Raw genomic sequence first — 21,104 nt, forward strand, 5'->3', positions numbered from 1 at the left:
GGTGAAGTGTGGGTATACCCACCTCTTCCAAGACGTGTGGCAAGGGTGGAAGAGTAGGCCAAATTACCCTCGAAGAATAACCCTCTGGAACTCGCTCGAAGTGGAGGCCCTTCCGCCAGCAGTGGCGTGAGCAGGAAATTGCAGGGCCGCGCCTTTACCCGTTTTGCCGATGCTCTACCCGTGCATAAAAGGTGGTGAGAATTCTAATGTGCGCATCATACGTGGTACACATTCGTTATCTCCTGTTAATTACGTATGCTAGTAATACGAATTAAGAGAGAAAAAACATACGGTGTGAAATTAAGAAAAAAATATGGAAAAGATTATTGGCATTTCTGGGACCCCCCGGCGATTGGATTTAATGTCGTTCATTAAGAAAACGCTGACGCGACCAGCGACTTTGGTGAGCACAATGGGAGAGAGGCAACCACGCCAGAGTGGCCATAAAGATGACGATTGCTGCCTTGTGGGTGAGCCGTTGTCAGGACTTCACGTTGTGGAACTTGGCCCTAATTTATGTCGATCTACGCACACACGGTGACTCGTATTCCGCCGCCCTCGCACATTGCCCAGAGACAGTGGCAACACTGGTGCTCATGCAGTGTCTATATGCCCTTGCGTGTGAGTGTGTCTGAGGGTGAATATACGGGAGCGGTAGTGCAGCGGTTAATGCGCTACGCTACGAACCCGGTGACCTGAATTAGATTCCCGCTCACGACCGATACCAGTGACAATTATCTGAACCGGTACTGGGCCTCCCCTAGGTCGACTCAGCCGCAAATGAGTACTTGGTGTGGTGTGTAAACATCGCCACTAGGGAGACAAAGGCGGCCGGGCGTGATGCTGGCCACTCACCCCCTCGTGTGCCGTGTCGGCCTTCATAGGTGCTCGCTAACCGCACTTGCCCAGGCAGTCTTATAAGGCTATACGGGGATCTTTGTATGTGTTTTTGTGAGTGAATATGTTTATGGGGAGCGATAGAGCAGTAGTTAGCGCACTGCGCAACGAACCCGGCGACCCGAGATGGATTCCCGCTCACGAACACCCCCATGTACTGTGAATAATATATACGGGGATCTTTATATTTGTATTTGTATACAAGTATAACCCGTAAAAACAAAGTTTTTCACTCTAAATCCTTTATATGCGTGGCGGCTAGAGTCCTCTCGTCCTCTGGCTTGAGATGGCTGCCACCTATGGGTCAGATGATTGCCTGCCACCATTAAGCAATTGGTAATTAAATATTTAATTTGTTTTCCCTAAACAGTGTAAAATTTTGGACATTATTTTTCACGAACATTAATTGTCACGCACAACGAGTCTGTGTGCAAAATGTCAGCTCGATTGGATCACGGGAAGTGGGTTAAAAAACGACCGAAAGGTTTGCACGGTCCTAAGCAAGCAAGCAAGCACGCAAGCACGCGAACTTAATATAAAGGATTTAAAAACACGGTCACACACAGTTATGTGTGGTGCGCTGACCTAGTGGGTGAGTGCACTTTGTCGTGAACCCGGTGACCTCAGTTCGATTCCGAGGCACGGCTAACATCAGTGGCGAGTGATTTGAAAACTTGTCACGAGCCTCCACAAATCTTCAAGTAGCTTTTCAAAATATTTTATCCAGCAGCGGTCGCATTTTCACACACACGCTTGCTGTGATAATGTATTGACCATCGATTTATTTTTAAATATATATTTAGCTAAATTAAGGGAAATGAAGTTCAATGGGGTTCATGTGGACTGTTGGCAACCAGGCTGAGACCATCACCTCGGTATTAAATCGCGAACCCTGCACGTTAATCATGCACATCTGAAACTCAGAATCTCAGCAGTACCGGCTCAGTGTTTCTAACCTCTTCTGAGCTGCGCGGTCACCTCATAAAATGTTCAGGCGAACATTTACGGGTAATGTCTGAATGTCTTCAGGAAGAAAAAGCCACTTACAATACCGTATACGACTTGGCTTTTCATAACCGCATCTCCACAACTCAACATGTGGCGGTTGGCGGCGTATACATTTTTTTTTATATATGTTGCAACATTGACAAAAAAACCCGCTCTGTTGAATTTTATCCCTCGAGATGGATGATCTCGTTTGCAAGATTGTGCAGGGTGTAAATTGCCACCTCATGCATAGCGAGTACGTAATCACAGGCATACGAATATATTAATATATTTTAAAAAATCGATAACATATACCATCGTATACGTTTCTGAAAAATATGAATCGTCACAAAAGGCACAATGGCAGTGAGACTAAACATGTTTTTGTTTACCAGGTAAGGCCCACTGAGCTCTTTCTCAGAAGCGACCTGGCCACAAATGATAACTCGACGAAATGGCTTATCATGTGTAAATTTATATCAGCCAAACACTCGAAATGCACGTTTCTAAATGTGAAGGGACAAACGGGAGGACCCGGGAGATAAAATCCACGCCACCACGGGCAGAGAGACATGACAACTCCAAATATACAGGCATCAGGGTCGAGATCAAGCCCACGACCTCCTGCATACCAGGCGATAACATCTCGCCACGAAACGCGAGCTTACACTCGAGCAGAACCCTACACCACTGTAGGCACGGGGCAACCAAAATGAAAGTGAAAATCTCCATCCATTCTCCACGAGTTACATCCATTCTCAACGGGCTGAGACTCGGTCGAGTTTCATTTGCATAAATTTGCATCGGTAATTCTCCGCACTTATCAGTGCCAAACAGATGCTGCCCAGGCAAAAAAAATCAAAGCGAGCACACGGACAACAGCCAGAGCGGTTGTAATCCGGAGCAACAGACAAAATTACTCCCCGGAATTCAAGAGGATTTGGTAAAATAATGTTTGAGAGAAGAAAAGATTATAAAAATTAAGATTAGGTTTTTTTTATATATATACCGGCGTCAACATTATTTGTCGAAGACAATGACACACGTAAAATATTTAATTCGGCTATACTCATTTGACAAGTACTGTCAATTATTCGATTATTGGCCTGACTATGCACTCATTCTCAATTGGAAATTATTATTTTTGATTAGTTTGTTTATGCAGTACGCATATAATTTGTTACGCTAGGGAGTAGCGATTTAACGTCCCCCATCACACTAAGATTAATCAATAAGCTCTTTTGATGCTTTTTCGAAGCACTTGGGAACGTAAGAATATTAATCTAGACAAAATCGTCACAACCCGAGTTACCCGACTACCGTATATTTTACATGCACTGCAAAAACAAAACAAGAATACCCTAAAGTAGATTAATACATCGAATAGTTTTGATTACTTTGACCGTAACGCTTAATCTAATCGTAATTATTAATGGAATAAATAAGGATTAATCGTGTTTTTGTATTGTTTGGTGTTGTAGCGTTCTGACCTGCCCTTATTGGACATCAGTGAAAAAGAGCGTTGGGGCCGTTCATAAATGACGTCACGCACCTAGGGGGGGTGGGTCAGATATTTGTGACGTGGTGTGACGAGGGGGGGAGGGGGGTTTGAGAAATGTGACGTCACATCAAAATGCACAACTTTAAATATAGACAACACGTTCTACTTCATTAAATAGACTTTTTAATAAATGTTTTCCCCTACAATATCAGAGTGCAGCGCCACGTTAAATACGCACTACAATGACAATAGTTTAAAGTGATTTGAAGCAAGTTTCATTTTCAAAATGGAAATATTTTGGTGGGGGGGCAGAGCTTTGTGACGTCATATTTGAGGGGGGTCTGACTTTTTTGTGACGCCGTGTGACGAGGGTGGAGGGGGGGTCAGAAATCGGCCAAAATCGCGTGACGTCATTTATGGACGGCCCCGTTAAAGCTCGTCGGATTTTTCCAGGATATATACAGATTCTGATTAATCGCATCGTGATGATTAACTAAACCATGAAGATTACAGGGTGGTCCAGATGTCTTGTGACCCCCAATTAATTCTCAACAACTTTTTGTTTATTAATATTCTTATGGTCTTTCGGTAAAGTCACGTAAATAGGTTTAAATTTATAAAAATAAAATATAAAAAAACTACGACGTTTCGATCGCCTGTTTGTTTTCCTCCTGATGACGATCGCTTGTGTTTTGATCGAAACGTCGTAGTTTTTTGTTTATTTTATTTGTATTAACTTGAACCTATTTACGTGACTTTACTGGAAGAACCAAAGAATATTAATTCCTGCAGTTACAAAAGCTATACGTCAAGAGATTTAAAAATTAAGTTTAATTTAAGATAGAAATTAATATGCAAATGAAAAAAACAAATGTTAGGGGTCAATTCATTGGGGGCCAGAAGACATCAGCACGACCCTGTGACATGACAGTAATCATAGGGGGTTTTCCCCTTTTTTCTGGCAACAAAACTGAAACCTTTTTACAAGGATTAATGTCTGCATTAACCACAATACTTGCAGTCAAATGCAAACAAAAACACACTATGATAATATATGCAAAGGCTTGGCGTCGTCTGGTCGAGCACCAATTGGGTCGAGGCTCAAAAGAAAGCCGTCCCTTGGTGTGGACCAATCAGTTACACGGACAATGCATTATATATTATCATAGTGTGTTTTTGTTTGCATTTGACTGCAAGTATTATGGTTAATGCAGACATTAATCCTTGTAAAAAGGTTTCAGTTTTGTTGCCTGAAAAAAGGGGGAAAACCCTGTTATTATATTTTGGTACTGGCAAAGTAGGTCTAATGATACTCTTAGGTTTTTTCGGCAAAGTCACGTAGGTAAAAAATAAATAATAAAAATAAGAAATCATTATTTATTTTTATTTCTATTAATTTTTCTACTATAATTTTTATTTATTTTTATTACTTATTTTTTACCTACGTGACTTTACCGAAAAAACCTACGAGTATGAATTCTTGCAGTCACGAAAGCTTCAAATCTAGAAGGGTCTAATGATGACAGTAATCGTAATGTGATCATTATCGAAACTCTTAGTGACTCCGAATCGAGCGAATCGCGTTCCGCGCGCCGCTCCCCGTCTCGCGCTCCGTAGCGCGGCCGTTGCCGTGGCGACGCGAAGCCGCGAACCAAGCCGGAGGGCCCCTGGGATTGCCTCTCCTCCTCATCATTATCATCATCCTCCCCTCATCATCCTCATCATCATCCTCCTCACTCACTCTCCGTCTCGTCTCCACTCTCGCACCCTCTCCTTTTCCTTTCGCCCTCCTCTCCTCCGCTCGTATTCACCTCCACGACGGCGCTCATCCTCCACTGCGTTCACTCTGTTCTCATCGACAGCCGTCTCTGCTTCATGCCCTCCCCGTCTCACATTTCAACTTTTATTCTCTCTGCAATATTTCTTATTTACTCTCTTCTCTATCATTTCCGCTGCTCTCTCCACGTCTGTTCCATCTCACCTCCTTTCTCCTCCTCCGTGCCCTTCTCAGCGCTCTCTCAACATCTCCCTCTTGATCACTAGATTTGAAGCTTTCGTGACTGCAAGAATTCAAACTCTTCGGTTTTTTCGGTAAAGTCACGTAGATAAATAAATAAAAAATGCTATAAATAATAATACAAAAATAGAAAAATAATAGAAATTGCTGCGACGGTTCCACCTGAAGACGGAAGCTTGTTGTTGCCTCCGAAACGTGATTTATTATTTTATTTCTATTATTTTTTCTATTTATTATTTTTATTATTTACTTTTTACCTCCGTGACTTTACCGAAAAAGCCTAAGAGTATCTCCCCTCTTGCTCGCACTGGCCCTCACAAACACGCCACATGAAGGAGGCGGCCGTGGCTGGGTTCCTGGTCACCCCGACCTCGCCATTGATTCTCAGCAGAGGCCAAGCGGCTGGGGGTCAACCAGCACGCAGCGACGAAGCTGCCCGTGGGAGCGGCGTGACCCAGAGTCAGGGTCACTTGGGAGACGCGACCCGGGGCCGGAGCAACCTGAGCAATTGGATTCACGATGAGACACATCTTGAGTCGAATCTTAACCGCGGCGGCGAGCTGAGAGAGGTCACCAAAGGTCAGATAGCACGTGGAGATGTGACCACTCAACAGGGTTGCCTTGGAGAGGTCACCCAGGTGACCACAGATCAGCCTGACTCCAGGGACGTGACCCTGGGCCACGGTAATGTGCGGGTGGTGACCGGGGATCAGGTTCCACGGGGTCAGAAGGGAGGCCCCGATGAGTTGCTTCGCCTGGCCGTGGTGTGTCTGAGCCAGGCGAGGCTGGGCAGCATGGGAGACCTCGCGCTCTGCCACTCGCTGCGATTCCTGCACCTGGGCAACAACTACATCAGGAGGGTGGAGGCGCTGGGGTCGTGCCCAAGCCTCCTGGAGCTTGACCTCCACTCCAACCAGGTGACTTGGAGACGCCGGAGGGGACGGATGGACGGGTGGATGGATGGAGCGAGCGAGTGGTGCTGTGTTGGAGGTGTTCACGTTGTGGTGGCGGATTGTGTGGTGGTAGTGGTTCGGTGTGCAGCTCGCGTGTTTGACCGTCACGTGTATCCGCCCTGACCGATGAACCGCATGGTGACTTTTGCTAAAGGGGCCGTCCATAAATGACGTCACGCACCTAAGGGGGGGGGGGGGGGGTGTCAAACTTTTGTGACGATGGGGGGGGGGGGTAGAGAAACAACGTCACATAAAAATGCTTAACTTTAAATAAATATAGACAACACGTTTTAATTAAATAGACTTTTAATAAATGTTTCCTCCTACAACATCAGAGTGCAGCGGCACATTAAATACGCACTACAATGACAATAGTTTAAAGCGATTTGAAGCATGTTTTATTATTTGGGGGGGGGGGGGGGGCAGAGCTTTGTGACGTCATATTTGAGGTTGGGTCTGACTTTTTGTGACGCCGTGTGACGAAGGGGGGGGGGGGGGTAAAAAATCGTCCAAAATCGCGTGACGTCATTTATGGACAGCCCCAAAGGTGTTCTCATATCCTACCTTTGCACAGAGATTGTAGGCGGTCACGTGACAAGGTCGGATATCCCAACATTAACTTACATTTTGACAGCTACGCCACGCACAAAGACTGCACTGAGTGTCGGTGCTTAATTGGTGAGGGTGGACATGTGACGGTCGCATATGCGACGTACTGTGGTAATTAAGCTAGGTTGTCACAGAGTAATGGTTTACTATATAATTTAGGGTACAATATGGGTATAACAGTGCAGACGGCTGGGAAAATGCATTATTAGACAAAGGAGTAGCAGAGGAGAATAAACGACCTTCCACTGTGAACCAAAGCTGACTGGGGGTTTGATTCCCACTCTCATGGACTTTTATATCAGGCATTCCAGCGTTACCAAAAGTGCACAACTTGTTTAAAGGTAACTCCTAAGGCTCGCAAACAGTTCAACGTTTGCATTTGACCGCATTGAGAGCTGTGGAGCAAGAGACTTCTAGACGACAATGATGCTAAAATATAAATTTTCTGTTTTACTGATTCCTACGTTCTTTTCTTGAGAAAGTGATAAACTATTTGGACGTTCGCCTGATTAAAGAATGGGCTTTGATTTATTCTTAAAAATTTTCATGTAAATAAAAACATTAAAAACGGAAGATTATGTGTATTATTTATTGGTGCAGGTCTCCTGTGCTGGGAAATGATATGTCATTTTTGAATTGAACTGCAAAGGGATTTAAAAAAAATGAGTTGCATCAACTTTGAATGCATAAGTGGTACGAGATTACATCTTTAAACATGTTTTATGGCCTGGAAATGTTACACTGAGCGCAGCAGTGTGGCACATGCCGTTATATAATAGTTGTAGTAGAACGTTACCTTATTTTTCACTGGGTACTATTTCAAACCAATGAACGCAATTATAAGGCTAATGTAATTTAAACTCGTGGTGAATTAATGACCCTTATTGCACAAAGCGCTTTTAAGGGACTTGTAAAAGCCGCAAACGTTTATAATCGTTAAATTAATGCGTTTATGTTATTTCATTTTCTATTTAAATGTAGGCACATGGCTTTAATGAATACATAAATTATTCACGCACAAGATTGATTGAATAATAAAAAAAGAATGCGTGCCGATTGCAGATCAGCGCGCTGCCCTGGCCCGACTTTTGGCTCGGGCTGCCAGAGCTCCGTGTGCTGTACCTTCACGACAACCCACTGGGCACTGCCGCCATACCTTGCCTGGCAGCCTGCCCAAGCCTCGTGGCTCTTACTCTGGCCGACACGCCACTGTCGCTGCGGCCAGGCTACCGGCACCGCGTCGTCAATTCGATCGCCACGCTGCAGGCGCTGGACGGCGTGGTGGTGGCCGACGAGGAAATTATCGAGGGGCTGGCGGGTCGCGCGTTGACGAGCGAGCGATTCCGAGCCCTGAGCCCAGCCATGGTCGTGGGCGTACGCACCTGCCTTCCGAGACAGGTTTGAACACGCGGCTTCATTCCGTGTATATATTTGCCCACTTAGGTACGGATCTGAAATTTTGACGCCGACAAAAAGTATCGAAAATTTAAAAAGTATTGAAAGTAGGATTGAGAGCTGCATTCGTGGAATTAGGCTGAGAGACAGAATTGAGGAATATATGGATGGGAGAACAACATTATTAAACACATTCTGCCAATGGCCCTTCATACCACATAGGAAAATTAGTGGACATTGGCAGGACACATCACTTTAAGGGATAATGGCCAATGGATGAAACTATTTTTCAAACATTTTTTATTTCACCAGGTAAAGCCCACTGAGCTAATAGCTCTTTTACAGAGGCGACCTGGCCACAAATAATAGCTCAACTGAATTGGCTTATCATGTGGAAAATTATAGCAGCCAAATGAAAATGAAAAATGGCAATTGTGTAAAATGGCAATGTTAGCTAACCAATAAGCCTTTGACAATGAATGGTTTGCTTTGTGTTCCTTCCCTAATATAACTTTTTCTTGGGATTTCCATAAACCGTTATGTTGTAACTGAGTAATGCATGAGCACGATTAGGTTTTATATCTGTAACTTATATTTGTGTAAAGTTTTCAGGGAACTCTATAATGTGACTTAAATGCAGCCCGTGCAATAATTAGCATATGAAATAAGTAAAATACGAGTGCTATAAAATTGTCACGAATACAAATGATGCATGCATCACAAATTAACAGCAGAGAATCAATCCGAAACAGCTCCTTCATATTATCTTGTGGATACATACTTAGGCTGTGTTCCAGGATGTCAAACAGTAGATTTAATCTTTGTTAATAACAACATAGACTTGAAGTTCTGCGCATGCATGTCATTACAGCACTGTAGTGACGTCGTTGCATTGACGTATTAAAATGGGAGTGTAGTCAAAGTGATTTTGGATTGCGTCTTCTGTCACTTAAGTTCATTTTAGCATATCAATGCATTGACGTCACGAGAGTGGTTTAATGGTGTTCCTATCCATCAATTTAAAGTCTTCTTTCTCATTTACAAAAACCTCAAACTTGTGTCGCAAAGCCTAAAACACACAGTCGAGGTATATATCTACAACAGAAAAGCCATTTACTGCAAAAGCTCACAGTTGAGCTGCATGACTCTCAATGTGTTGTTGGATTGTACCGCAGTGTTGTGCACTTGATGTCTGATATTTCTCTGCGGGTGCTGCAAGTTTCTTCAGGAACTGAATTATTCAGCCTGTCAGACATCATGCTGAACAACACACGGTACAACCCGAAAACACATTGGAAAACCATAAACGCTATTTGTGTTTTAGTTTGCACTCTACCTTTTAGTTTTAATGCGTACTAAGAAAATCAAGTATCTATTTTTAAATGCTACAATCAGATATCGTACATCGCAAAGATGCAGCACTTCCAGAGGCTCCTGAAGGACATCAACGCAGTGCTGGCACGTCACTCGGCTGTGCACATCATCCAACGTTGGCTTCGCGGGCACCTGGTCCGTGCCAGGCTCGGGAAGACAGGCAGGAGGCTACCAGCATCGTGCGGCAGAACATCTCGGCCGGAGCGGGAGGAGCGGGCAATCCTGGCTGAGGGCCTCGCGCGGGTCTGGGATGGAGGACACTCTGGCCAGATGACAAGCAGGAGCCAGTGCAAAATGAAGGTGCTTGTTGTTTCCGTGTGCTTTGAATGTTTTAGTCTTACGGCCGATTTCGGTAAACCGTTTTAACTATGAGTTACTTTTATTCTACAAAGGAAAAAAAAACACATGGGAACGTTTCAAAATGTATAAGTATACCATCCATTTTTTTTTAAGGATGGACACTGCCCATATAGTTACTTAATTTGGAAAAGCCTGGAAATCTTCAAAGCCATTTTGCAAGGGGTTCTGCATTGGCATATATGTACGTTGAACTTCTTTCGCACCGTACGTAGCCAACCGTGCTAATCGGAGGTGCGCGGCATGAGTGTCCAGTTCCTTAATGAGTAGTTCTCTATCAAGTATAATGGGTAAAGCGCTTAGTCATTCTACTACTGGATGAAGGCCTTCGCATACCTCGTTGGTTAACAGGTCAATTCAGATTGGTGAAAGGGGGTGAGGAGGGTGTCGCTAGAAACCGTTCAGATATTACTCACCACTGATATTTGATGCCACTGGGAATCGAACTCGTAGTGCAGTGCACTAATCACTGCACTATTGCTCCACTCTGTAGTTTGTGTACATGCATTGATATATCTTCTTTTACTCAAGGAAAAAGCAGAAGTCAAGCATCTTACAATAGATTTGAATCAACTTCACACAAGTACAGTCCAGGTAAACAGATTCTTCACGAACAACAAACGCCAGTGCATGATTTTGTGACTATTGATTTTGTGTCATTGGTTCGTACAAAAGAAACTGTACAAAATCTTTCAATTGACTTGTAACGTCAATATACACTCACCACAGGTATGAGATAGTGGATTTTGATGTGCATTTCACTTGTCAGTCGTGTGAAAGTGGTGATTACACGCATTCAAGTCTTGTATTGCTACAGTGGTTCTGCTTGAGTCACATCTCAACACAATCACGAATGTATTGAGCTTTGCACTAACAATGGGCTTTTAGTGAGCGAAATGATTGTCCCAAGGAAAATTACTCAACCGCGCGGTGAAATTTGCAACAATTTAAGCTGACTTATTGTGCCCTTGAACAAAGCTAGTATGTTCCATTCATTGACATCACATGTGTGTGTGTGTGTGGTAGGGAATGCTAAAAAGGTTTAAGTTTTTATTCACCATTTGTATTGTCTCGCAAGGATGCCTTGGATCGTTTGAGCCCAACAAGTGCCTACCCACAGAGGTCCTACCCATCCACTTGGATTCATTCCGCTCCTTTCAGGCACCAGCGTGGTCACATTAGTGAAGTAATGAGACGGAAGGAGACAAAGCCACTTCGACAACAAACAGGTCTAATTGTCTCTTAGCCACGAACACACATGGAGACTTAATTAGGTTTCTTTTTTTAAAAATGCAAACGCTTGGAAGTAACAAATGTAATGGTTGGATATTTAATGTATTATAACCTTCTTCTTCTTGGTTCTTTCGGTAAAGTCACGTAGAATGGAAATAATAAAATAATAAAAAGGAAACATTTTTTTAATATTATTATATAATAAAATTAAGTTTTATTATTTTATTATTTCCATTCTACGTGACTTTACCGAAAGAACCAAGAAGATGAATCCTTGCAGTCACGAAAGCTTTAAATCGAAATATTATAACCTTGCTTATTTATAATAACAACACAATGGCATACCCAGGTAAATTATCGAATGTTTGGGAATAATTTTCCCGATGAAGCAGTAGTTATAAACATTAGATTTCAGAAAATGTCCATTAATTAATCTTTTGTTGAACGTTAACCATGTTTCAGAGTGTAAATTTAGCGCCACTGACACTTATGATTAGGATTGTTTCCTTTTAAAATCGCTTACATCAATGTATGTGTTCCACAATAGTCTTGGAGACACGGGATAAAGGTGATGACTTGAACACGGATGTCAATCTGGAAGACCAACAAGTCCAGTTCCGCATGTCGGGCCTGTGTGCCAGGATCCACCAGTCTGATCCTCTACGGGATTTGCTGCTTACCCGGCATGAGCAGGCATGTGATATCAGGAAATCCGTGAGCCAGATCCATTCTCTCATTCAGGATGAGTCCAGGACAGAATTTATACACCGACCACAGGTAAGAAATTGACAGAGACAAAGCCACTAACGAACTAGCAGATGTTTTGTTACGAAGTGCATTTATTTCGGTTACCACTTTCCATTTTATATATTTAATGCAGACCGCACCAAACGAATAGAAAAAAAACATTGCAATCCAGTCAATTAGATGTGCGATTTGCATTCCTTCCAGACCGATTATTTTGTATTTCGCTTTCGCACACACGCCAAAAGTGATTTTCTTGTTCACGCGCATTTGCCCTGCTTTCGAAATAAAGGTCAAATACCACGAGAAACGGTATGCCAACGTGTAGGTGCGTGTGTGTGCGCCCGCGACCAGCACCCCACGACGAGTCTGGACGAACGCCTGCACCGTCGCTCCATGGGGTCCCACGTGCTGGCGCCGTTTGAGACCCTCGAACGGGCTCAACGAGAGCGGGAGAGGGTGGCGCACCTGACCGCCAAGGCTGAGACCGTGAACAGGGCGCACTCGGCCAAACGAGGTGCGAATGCGGGGGGTGCCGTGTGGATGATTGGGTTTCACGATTTCTGGCCAATGGGCAGTGGCGACTTTCAAGGTCGTGTGCGCCATGACAAGTCAAGCTTGAAAATAATGATAGAGGAAACTACTTCCTTGCCTGATTAGATGAGAAAATAAAATCATTTGGGCAGATGGCCTATTGTAAGGCAGCAAATGGGCATCTATTTCCATCCGCCCATGCAGAGCAATCTGCTGGTGTAAATTTGAACACCCACCACCATCACGACGCTATTAGCTCTGTGCCAATGACCTACACATTTTTTTTTAAGTTTTTTTTTCTCACTTCCTAATTGCATTTGGAGAGCAGTGATGCAGGCGCGCATGCGGGGCTTTCTGGAGGAGAAACGTGAGGTCGCGGTGCGCCTGAGGGAGGCAGATTGCGCTCGCATGACGGACGACCTGCAGCGACAGAAGAGGCAGGCGCCCCTTGACGGAGGTATTTTCTCTTTAAACCGAACTATATTTATCTTATCAGGTAAGGCCCGCTGAGCTATATAGCACTTTTTCAAAAGCGACCTGGGTACAAATGATAGCTCAACGAAGTGGCATATCATGTGGAAATGTATAGTGGCCAAGTACTCTAAATGCATGCTTCTAAATGTGGAGGGAAAATCGGAGGACCCAGAAAATAATCCACGCGACCAGGGGAAGAGAGGCATGCAAACTCCAAATATACAGGTGTCAGGGTCTGGATCAAACCCACAAACTATTGTATACCAGGCAAGGTAGTTAACACTGTGTGGCGAGATAGCAATCCCTTGACTCATGTTCCCTTCATCCTTTTTTTTATGTTGATTAGCACAGGACCAAAGGCCCAAAACGCTAAGTGGCTAGCAACAAACAGCACTATTCAGGATTCACTGAAGGTGTTTTAGGTGTCAATACGTTTCTTGAGTTAAGCAAGGTTATACGAACTTGAGAAAACAGAGCGGGAGAGGGCAATCCAAAGTCGAGCAAAGCGTGGGAATAAACAGAAATTAAAACCTATTTTGACCTGCAGTGTGGTGGTTGAACGCCATTTGGGTGGGTCAATCTGAACGGCCTCAACATAGGTGGATAAACGAGTTGAGTTCACAGGAATAGTAACAATATTAATAGTGATAGAAGAATGATAAGGGGGTGAGAGAATCACTGGAGCAAATCAGTGAGTGCCGGATGATCAGTCAATCCGTTCAACATTGCATTCTATCACGTACATTGTGTCACGGTGCTCCACCACAGATACGACAACGGTAAAAGATCCTGACCGATTTTGAGATTTCTTCATTTCACTGTACGGCCCCCTTAACTATCGAACAAAGATGGTCACTGCATCGCGCGTTTTCAGATGCGCTTTTGCGGCCGTCTGGAACGCTCTTCCTACGGTATTAGGAACCCAATGGAGCTATGCACTTTAAAATCTAGATTGAAAACTCATTTCTTTAAAACTGCTTTTTTGTGTTTAGTTTGTTGTCCTACCTTTGAACCTCTGATTAGCACGGTTGGCTCTGTACGTTGCAAAAGAAGTTCACCATACATTTCGATTTAAAGCTTTCGTGACTGCAGGGATTCATATTCTTGGTTCTTTCGGTAAAGTCACATAGAAGGGAAATAATAAAATAATAAAACAATAAAATTCTCACGTTTCGATTGCAACACAAGCAATCATCATCAGGTGTGAAATCCACAGCAAGAAAATTAGAAAAAAAAATATTTCTGTGGTTTTCACACCTGATGATGATTGCTTGTGTTGCAATCGAAACGTGATAATTTTATTTTCTTATTTTTATTTTTTTATTATTTCCCTTCTACATGACTTTACTGAAAGAACCAAGAATATAAGTTCACCATACATACATATACGTACATACGTAAGAGCTATTACAGTGGCACAATTCCAACGCTCGTATAAAGCTACACATTAACGTGACGGTAAAGTTTATTATGCAAGCATGAATTTGAAGTAGCTATTACATTATCGAACACTTAATGGCGAGGCTGAACTCAATCTTAAGTTGTGCTACCCTTTATGTGCTATGAATGGTCACTGCCAAAAACATCATCCGTTATATATTGTTTTATTTTAAGGCAGCGTTATTGATGTGTTGAGGTTTTTTATGTGCACCTGTGAACGACATCCAACACAGTATCACCAAATAGTGTATAATACTGCAGGTCAAAACACTTCTTAAACTGCGCGATACCCCTTCAATTTTTTTTACTTAACCCAACCTTATCCACCGCTGTATGAATGCTTCCGCATGCCTTCACCATTCCTTCTGATCTTGCGATGTTGCAATCCGGCAGGTGAGCCAATCTCATTTCTCCATCGTCCTCGGTGGTCATCTTTTCGAGCGTGTTCTCCACGGTTGCTGTCACAATCTCGTTCATCCTCTCGCCTAGTGACGTGACTTGCTCAAGCTCATACACTCACCTGGCAATGATGCCTCTAATTTCCCCCGACCCATGTTTAATTTGCCTAATTCCAGGGATGCATCCGTCCATGCTTGTTTGTCAACTTTTCGGTTTTTATAACCGTTGTACTTTGTTCATGTTTCTCATGCACGTCGCAGCACTTTGGTATGTTGCTGTTATCACATTGAGGTTTCCAAAATCACTCCAATCTGCTTTTGTAACTTCAATACACCTCAATAAGTGCCTCATTGTGTTTTTCCTTTGGACAATAATAACTCTTGTTAGCAAATTTGTTGAATGTGACTTTTGCTCATGCAGCCCGTTTGTAAATAATGTCCTATAGTTCAATTCCATTGCTTGTTATTACGATCATTAGAGTATCTGAGATGAGTAATAATTTCTACATTAATTATGCTTATACCTTTATTTTTCCAATTCACTATTACGATAATCTTTGCTACGAAACAGCCTTGGTGAGAGCATATTTTCTTGACCGACTCATTTATAATGTATTGCTTATTTCCTGCAATTTAGGTGTAGTTGTTCCATCTTCAAGTTATATTTTTGACCTATGCTATCATATACAATCCGTGTATGTGATAGCATAGGTCTAATTTTTTCAAATCAGTTTTATCTTTTCTTTGAGGTATTATTCCATTAAGGTATGCGTAAATATTAATTTTGTTTAAACGGCTGGTCCTACTTCTTTGTTATTAAAAGTTTACACTGGAATGGGCAGTGTAAGCGTATCATCAATATTAATTCCTGTATTGTTTCATTTTAATACAATTGTTGCGCACAGCCAAAAATGCTAAGCAACCAACAATGATTCTGTTGGTGTCATAGGTACGGGTGGTTTCTTGAATTTCACCACTGGATGGTCTTCGTGTGCCTTGCCAGTCATGGGCGGTTGCTTGACCACAATGCACCGTCAACGTGGTCGGTGAAGGGTGTTGTCGAGTCCATAGCATAGTGTGCTCACCAATGCGCCACCATTCCACACACTCACAAACTCGCACTATTCTCTTGCACGCAGACAATGCGCGTGAACGGAGACTGGACCACGACCGTCGTTCGCGTCAAGCGGAGCTTGTTATGGCACAGGCATTTGGGACGCAGCAAGCGGCCGTGGGTAAGGCGTTATGGAGGCACGACTGGCAGATGCGCCGGCAGGAGGAGCGCAGCGCACGCGCCGAAGTGGCCGGGGATCAGCGGGAGCACAGCCTGCAACAGCGCGAGATCGTGCGCACGTTCCTGCAGCGCAGGTTTGGACGTTCATGTTCCTCTCCCACTGCGCCCAAGTTTCCAGAAAGTGATATTGTGTGGCTGTCAGAATGTGCGTATATGGTGTTCTTACTCTAGGCATAAGGCTGTAAATGAACAACCCTCTACACGTGCCTTGCTGCTGATCAACCGTGTTGTATCCATTTGTTTGGTGGATAGAGGAATAACAAAACTTGCCTACTGTTTCAACAGCCACGCTAAAATGTAATCAAATTGGCGACCTATGGATTGCAAGTCCATTGTGCTAACCATTACTCTAATTATTTTAATATACATTATCAAGCAGGGCTCCTGGGATTAAATTGAGCGTGCATAGGTGGGGTCCTGTCAATACTACTGCATCTAAAACAAATTGTGAAAAATCAGGCATACGCATTAATTATGTAACGATTTCTAACACGCATTTATCATAGCGGTATGGATGCAAACGGAAAGCTGTCAGGGCACTGTTTGGTTGAATATATGCAATTAGCCATTTTATTAGAATCAAAATCCTTAGACTAGTGGATTCCGAAGAGCTATGAAGCTCTTTTTAACAGATGTCTGGGTTGTTTAAATTGAGCAACACAGATCAATGTGGTCAGTTTTGAAGTACCTAATAGCAACAAAACTTGATATTAAAGTTTTGTTCACATGAGAACATATTTTCAAGTTATTATAACTCCCTTACCATTACAGAGCGTATGCACAAATGCTTTCAACCTTAGTTAGAAAGTGTTAAAAAAATTGTGTGTGCTTGCAGACAAGAGAAGTTTCAAGAGCAGGCCGCGACCGAACGAACACAGCTGGATGTCCGCCTCTCCCGGGACGCGGTAGAGAGAACACGGCAGGCAAACCGTCGTGTCGACCGCCTTAAGGCACACAGGCTCGAGCCAAGAACCACGCAGATTCACCAGGTTCACGTGCCAAAGGAGTCCATCACGTTGAGTCTTGAGGGAGTGTTCTGAGAATGAAGGTATCTGTATGGCTGAGTGGCTCCAGAGGTCAGAGCAATACGCTTGCACTGTTGAGATCCTGGGAGCTGCTTGTGATTAAACAGTTATCTTGTGTAGCGAGTTGATGGGCTCATCCTTGTTGCCAATAACTGCATATAAAAGCCATCACATACAATGTTGTTTCTTACATGGCTACCATTCCAGCACTGATAATTAAATATTGCTTTGACTGTAATGTGATGAACATTACTTTCATATGCATAGCAGGTGGGACAATGCTTCCCTCAACTGTGTGGACCAGAGGTCACTTCATAGGATAAAGGTAGCTCTGATATCTGCTTGCATGGGCCATTCTCTTACTTGAAGGGTGACACTGCTGACATATTTAAATGGATACTTCGTTTTATGACACAATTATGGTAAGACAGGGGTAAACAAAAAAAAATATATAAAAAAACAAGCCTCCTACATATGATTGATTTAAAAGCATAGCACTTTGTGAAAAAAATTTAAATATAGTATCATAGCACTTTTAATTTGCACTAGGATTATAAGACATTGGTTCGACAAGTCAACTTGCATTTTTATTAGAAATAAGCTTGATAATGGCATGAATGTAACAAAAGCCATTCCTATTGCGGAGATACAATGTTAATGAGTGTCAAAGAATCAAGATTGTATTACAGATTCCCCATGTAAATAATACATTTAATTAAAACTGACTGATGTACACCGATGTCTTGCGGAACATCCCAATTATGGAATTGTTGACGCCATGCCTGGATGTGCTTCATTGGTAGTACAGCTCCAGATTTTGTCCGTCGTGGATCTCATCTGTGTTTAAACATTAAGGACAATCACAATGGAATATATGTTTACTTTAAAACATGATGTGAACAGGTAATGTGCTTCATGCATTAAAAATTAAACACTTTAAGGCGTTGTTAATTTGTTTTGTAAAGGATACAGTCCTCCAGCGTAACGTGGTCTTTAAATATGGTGTACCTGAAAAAGAGAAATGAGATTACATGATTGCTAAAACTGTGAGTGTAAGGTACATTGTATGTTAAGCCTGATATGGCCCATAATTAAGTACCCATCCCTACATCACTGTTATACATGTAATGATTCATATATTCAAATAAATTCTAACCAAATACATGCATTGAACAACGCTTGTGAGACTTCATTTATATCGTACAAGACTGCTTTATTTAACTCCGCCGCCACTAGATATACATCTACAAAAAAGAATTTGAATACAATTGTGACCTGAAATAACAACAATTATTCGAATTGCTTAACGGGTGAAATGTGACATTCCTAAACTTTTTCCACGATGTCCACCGTAGATAACGCACGGGTGTGTGCATCAGGCAATTTTTCATACACTTTGGAGTGTTCCAGGCTTGTGTGTGTTGACATTAAGTATAAAAAGTACACATTATAGAAATGGGTATTTACTGAATACACATAGATTTATTTCGACATTTACAAAACCTATTCCAGTGTCTTACCATTTCTTCAGGACAATTTTGTCCCATTTTGTTCCAGTCTGTGCTGCAATAAGCTTTTTTAAATCCCCGATTGTGTCGCTGGGACTGAAGTATACGGTCAAGGCGTGTAAACACAAGTCATGGACATTCAACAGGTTATGTTCGATGCCTAAAAATGCATTCTCTCTCAATATAAACAGTAAAAAAAAGAATTTAATATATTCATTTTCAGATTATAAGATGCATTGAAAATCGTACTCAAAACCTGTGCACGGTGTCAAGAAAGTTATACAACCTGATCACACACACAAAATTATAAAATGCACCTCCAAATGTTGCTTTAAAATACATGGAAAAAATGCATCTTTTAATCTGGGCAATAAGGAAATTCAGTAAATTGTAACATTACTTAATTGGTCACTTTGTCTCCTTATAGCGCTGAAGCGCTAATCCATTTTAAAGTTTTATTATCTGTAATGACATTTTTCTGGTTCTTTCAGTAAGTCCCCTTCTATGTGACTTTACCGAAAGAACCAAGAAGATGAATCCCTGCAGTCACGAAAGCTTTAAATCGAAATTGTAATGACATTGTTTCAAAGCAAATGTCAAAAAAGAAAAAAAAACATCACTACTAAACAAGTTACTCTCATGAAACCAATTCCTGTTTACTTTTGTTAAGAGACCGGACGCTGATCTTGTTTTTTACGACAGTTCATGGAATGAACCGCTGCTGATGAAGGATACTTGCACTTGACCCGCACTTTCTTTCCCAGCCGATCGTTGCAGGTGATCTCCAACATTGTGACCTGCAGGAAATCACAACAGCAGTGATAACAAGAAAAATGCACACTGCATTTATACGTTACATTAAAAAATGACCTTCGTTTGAGCAGGCGAAAACCCACGGAGTGGTACAAACTAATTCTAGATTTGAAGCTTTCGTGACTGCAAGAATTCATACTCTTAGGTTTTTTCGGTAAAGTCACGTAGGTAAAAAATCAAAATTACTAAAAGTAATAATAGAAAAAAAAACTAATAAATCACGACGTTTCGGAGGCAACACAAGTCTCCGTCATCAGGTGGGACCTGATTGATGCAGTAATATTAGCTGTGACGGTCCCACCTGATGACGGAGACTTGTGTTGCCTCCGAAACGTCGTGATTTATGATTTTATTTGAATTATTACTTTTAGTAATTTTTTTCTTTTATTTTTTACCTACGTGACTTTACCGAAAAAACCTAAGAGTATGTACAAACTAGTTATCTCGGGTGGGATGCAATGCACATGTGTAAAACGTTCAACGTCTGTGTCAATCTACTGTCGTGGTCTCCCCCAAGCTATGTGGGTTATGGTGCCTATTTGACCATACTTCACCACACTGGTAAGTGCGAGGTGAAGACAGGGAGAATAGGACATTGCAAAACATTATTTAGCGACATTAAACACCAGAGATATTTCCCCCTGGATTTGCGTATAACCGTATGGGGTAAAGGTAAAAAAGTAAAATATTAAACGTGCCCAGCTTTGGGAGGTATATTGCTAAGAGGCCACGAATTTCAAGCTTACTTTAAAAGTTACTAAAAAAGCCATTATTGCACTCGGATGACTCCACGTATTGCTTGCGAAGTTAACACGAGATACATCTATTTGTTACAACTTTAAGCTTTTATGTTTTATATGGAATCGGTCACTGGGAACAATTTAAATGTAACACAAAATACAAACGTAATCCTCGAACTGCATTGCACCCCATTCAAAGCTGGCTTCGTCACGTACAAAAGAGGGTATCGGGAAACATCGCTTAACATCGTTATAACTAACACAATATCAAATCAAGATTAACACTAAATATACGATGTGAGAATTAAGGCCCTGAAACCCAGGCTTTAGTGAATGGACGCGCACTTCCAACTAAACACCGCCTACATGAAAGCTGTTAGAATACACAACCTTTAACAACGACCTCGATTAACTATTATAGGTAACCGATGACCAATTAACCAGTAAACTATATGCGGGTTTATTGATGAATGGGTATTTGAAACGGAGTCGCTTACCGCTTTTCTTGTGTTGAGTATCTGGAATAGAGGCCACAGAGTAAACGCAGCCTCCGCGTTAGACGTTCGCATATTCAGGGGTCACAGTCATTACGCGGCGAAACTTCAACCAACAAAAAAAAAACGTCTTTTTAGCAACTTTTACCTCCAGAAAAAAATTACTCACGATCAACACAGCGTCGCAGCTTTTGCCAGATCTACAAATAATTGCAATTTAACGTTCATTAATATTTCTTTTGGCGGTTGCACAAAAATCGTACGAAATCACACGGCCTGTGTTGGTGAATGAGTGACCCCGCCCCCATCACCCTCGT

General features: G+C 42.2%; 2 protein-coding genes across 2 annotated transcripts; one reads left to right on the top strand and one right to left on the bottom strand.

Annotated features, from left to right (window-relative positions):
• Positions 1 to 5,006: 5,006 nt before the first annotated feature.
• LRRIQ3 (leucine rich repeats and IQ motif containing 3) lies at positions 5,007 to 18,424 on the top strand. The gene is made up of 10 exons (XM_061550438.1): positions 5,007 to 6,319; positions 8,027 to 8,362; positions 9,755 to 10,033; positions 10,622 to 10,684; positions 11,169 to 11,319; positions 11,871 to 12,100; positions 12,422 to 12,584; positions 12,930 to 13,058; positions 16,053 to 16,281; positions 17,043 to 18,424. The coding sequence occupies exons 1-10, from the start codon at positions 5,732 to 5,734 to the stop codon at positions 17,245 to 17,247; spliced, it is 2,373 nt and encodes a 790-aa protein (XP_061406422.1). The 5' UTR covers positions 5,007 to 5,731; the 3' UTR covers positions 17,248 to 18,424.
• Positions 17,802 to 20,869, bottom strand: UBL5 (ubiquitin like 5). Its single transcript, XM_061550439.1, has 5 exons — positions 20,791 to 20,869; positions 19,476 to 19,537; positions 18,753 to 18,836; positions 18,203 to 18,240; positions 17,802 to 18,069 (listed from the first exon to the last, which is right to left on the bottom strand). Exons 1-5 carry the CDS (start codon positions 20,860 to 20,862, stop codon positions 18,026 to 18,028), a joined length of 300 nt encoding a protein of 99 aa, XP_061406423.1. The 5' UTR covers positions 20,863 to 20,869; the 3' UTR covers positions 17,802 to 18,025.
• Positions 20,870 to 21,104: the final 235 nt, after the last annotated feature.

The sequence above is a fragment of the Lethenteron reissneri genome, chromosome 12, assembly GCF_015708825.2.
Source record: "Lethenteron reissneri isolate LAM-NWPU_2019-01 chromosome 12, ASM1570882v1, whole genome shotgun sequence".
NCBI classification, from domain to species: Eukaryota; Metazoa; Chordata; class Hyperoartia; order Petromyzontiformes; family Petromyzontidae; genus Lethenteron; species Lethenteron reissneri.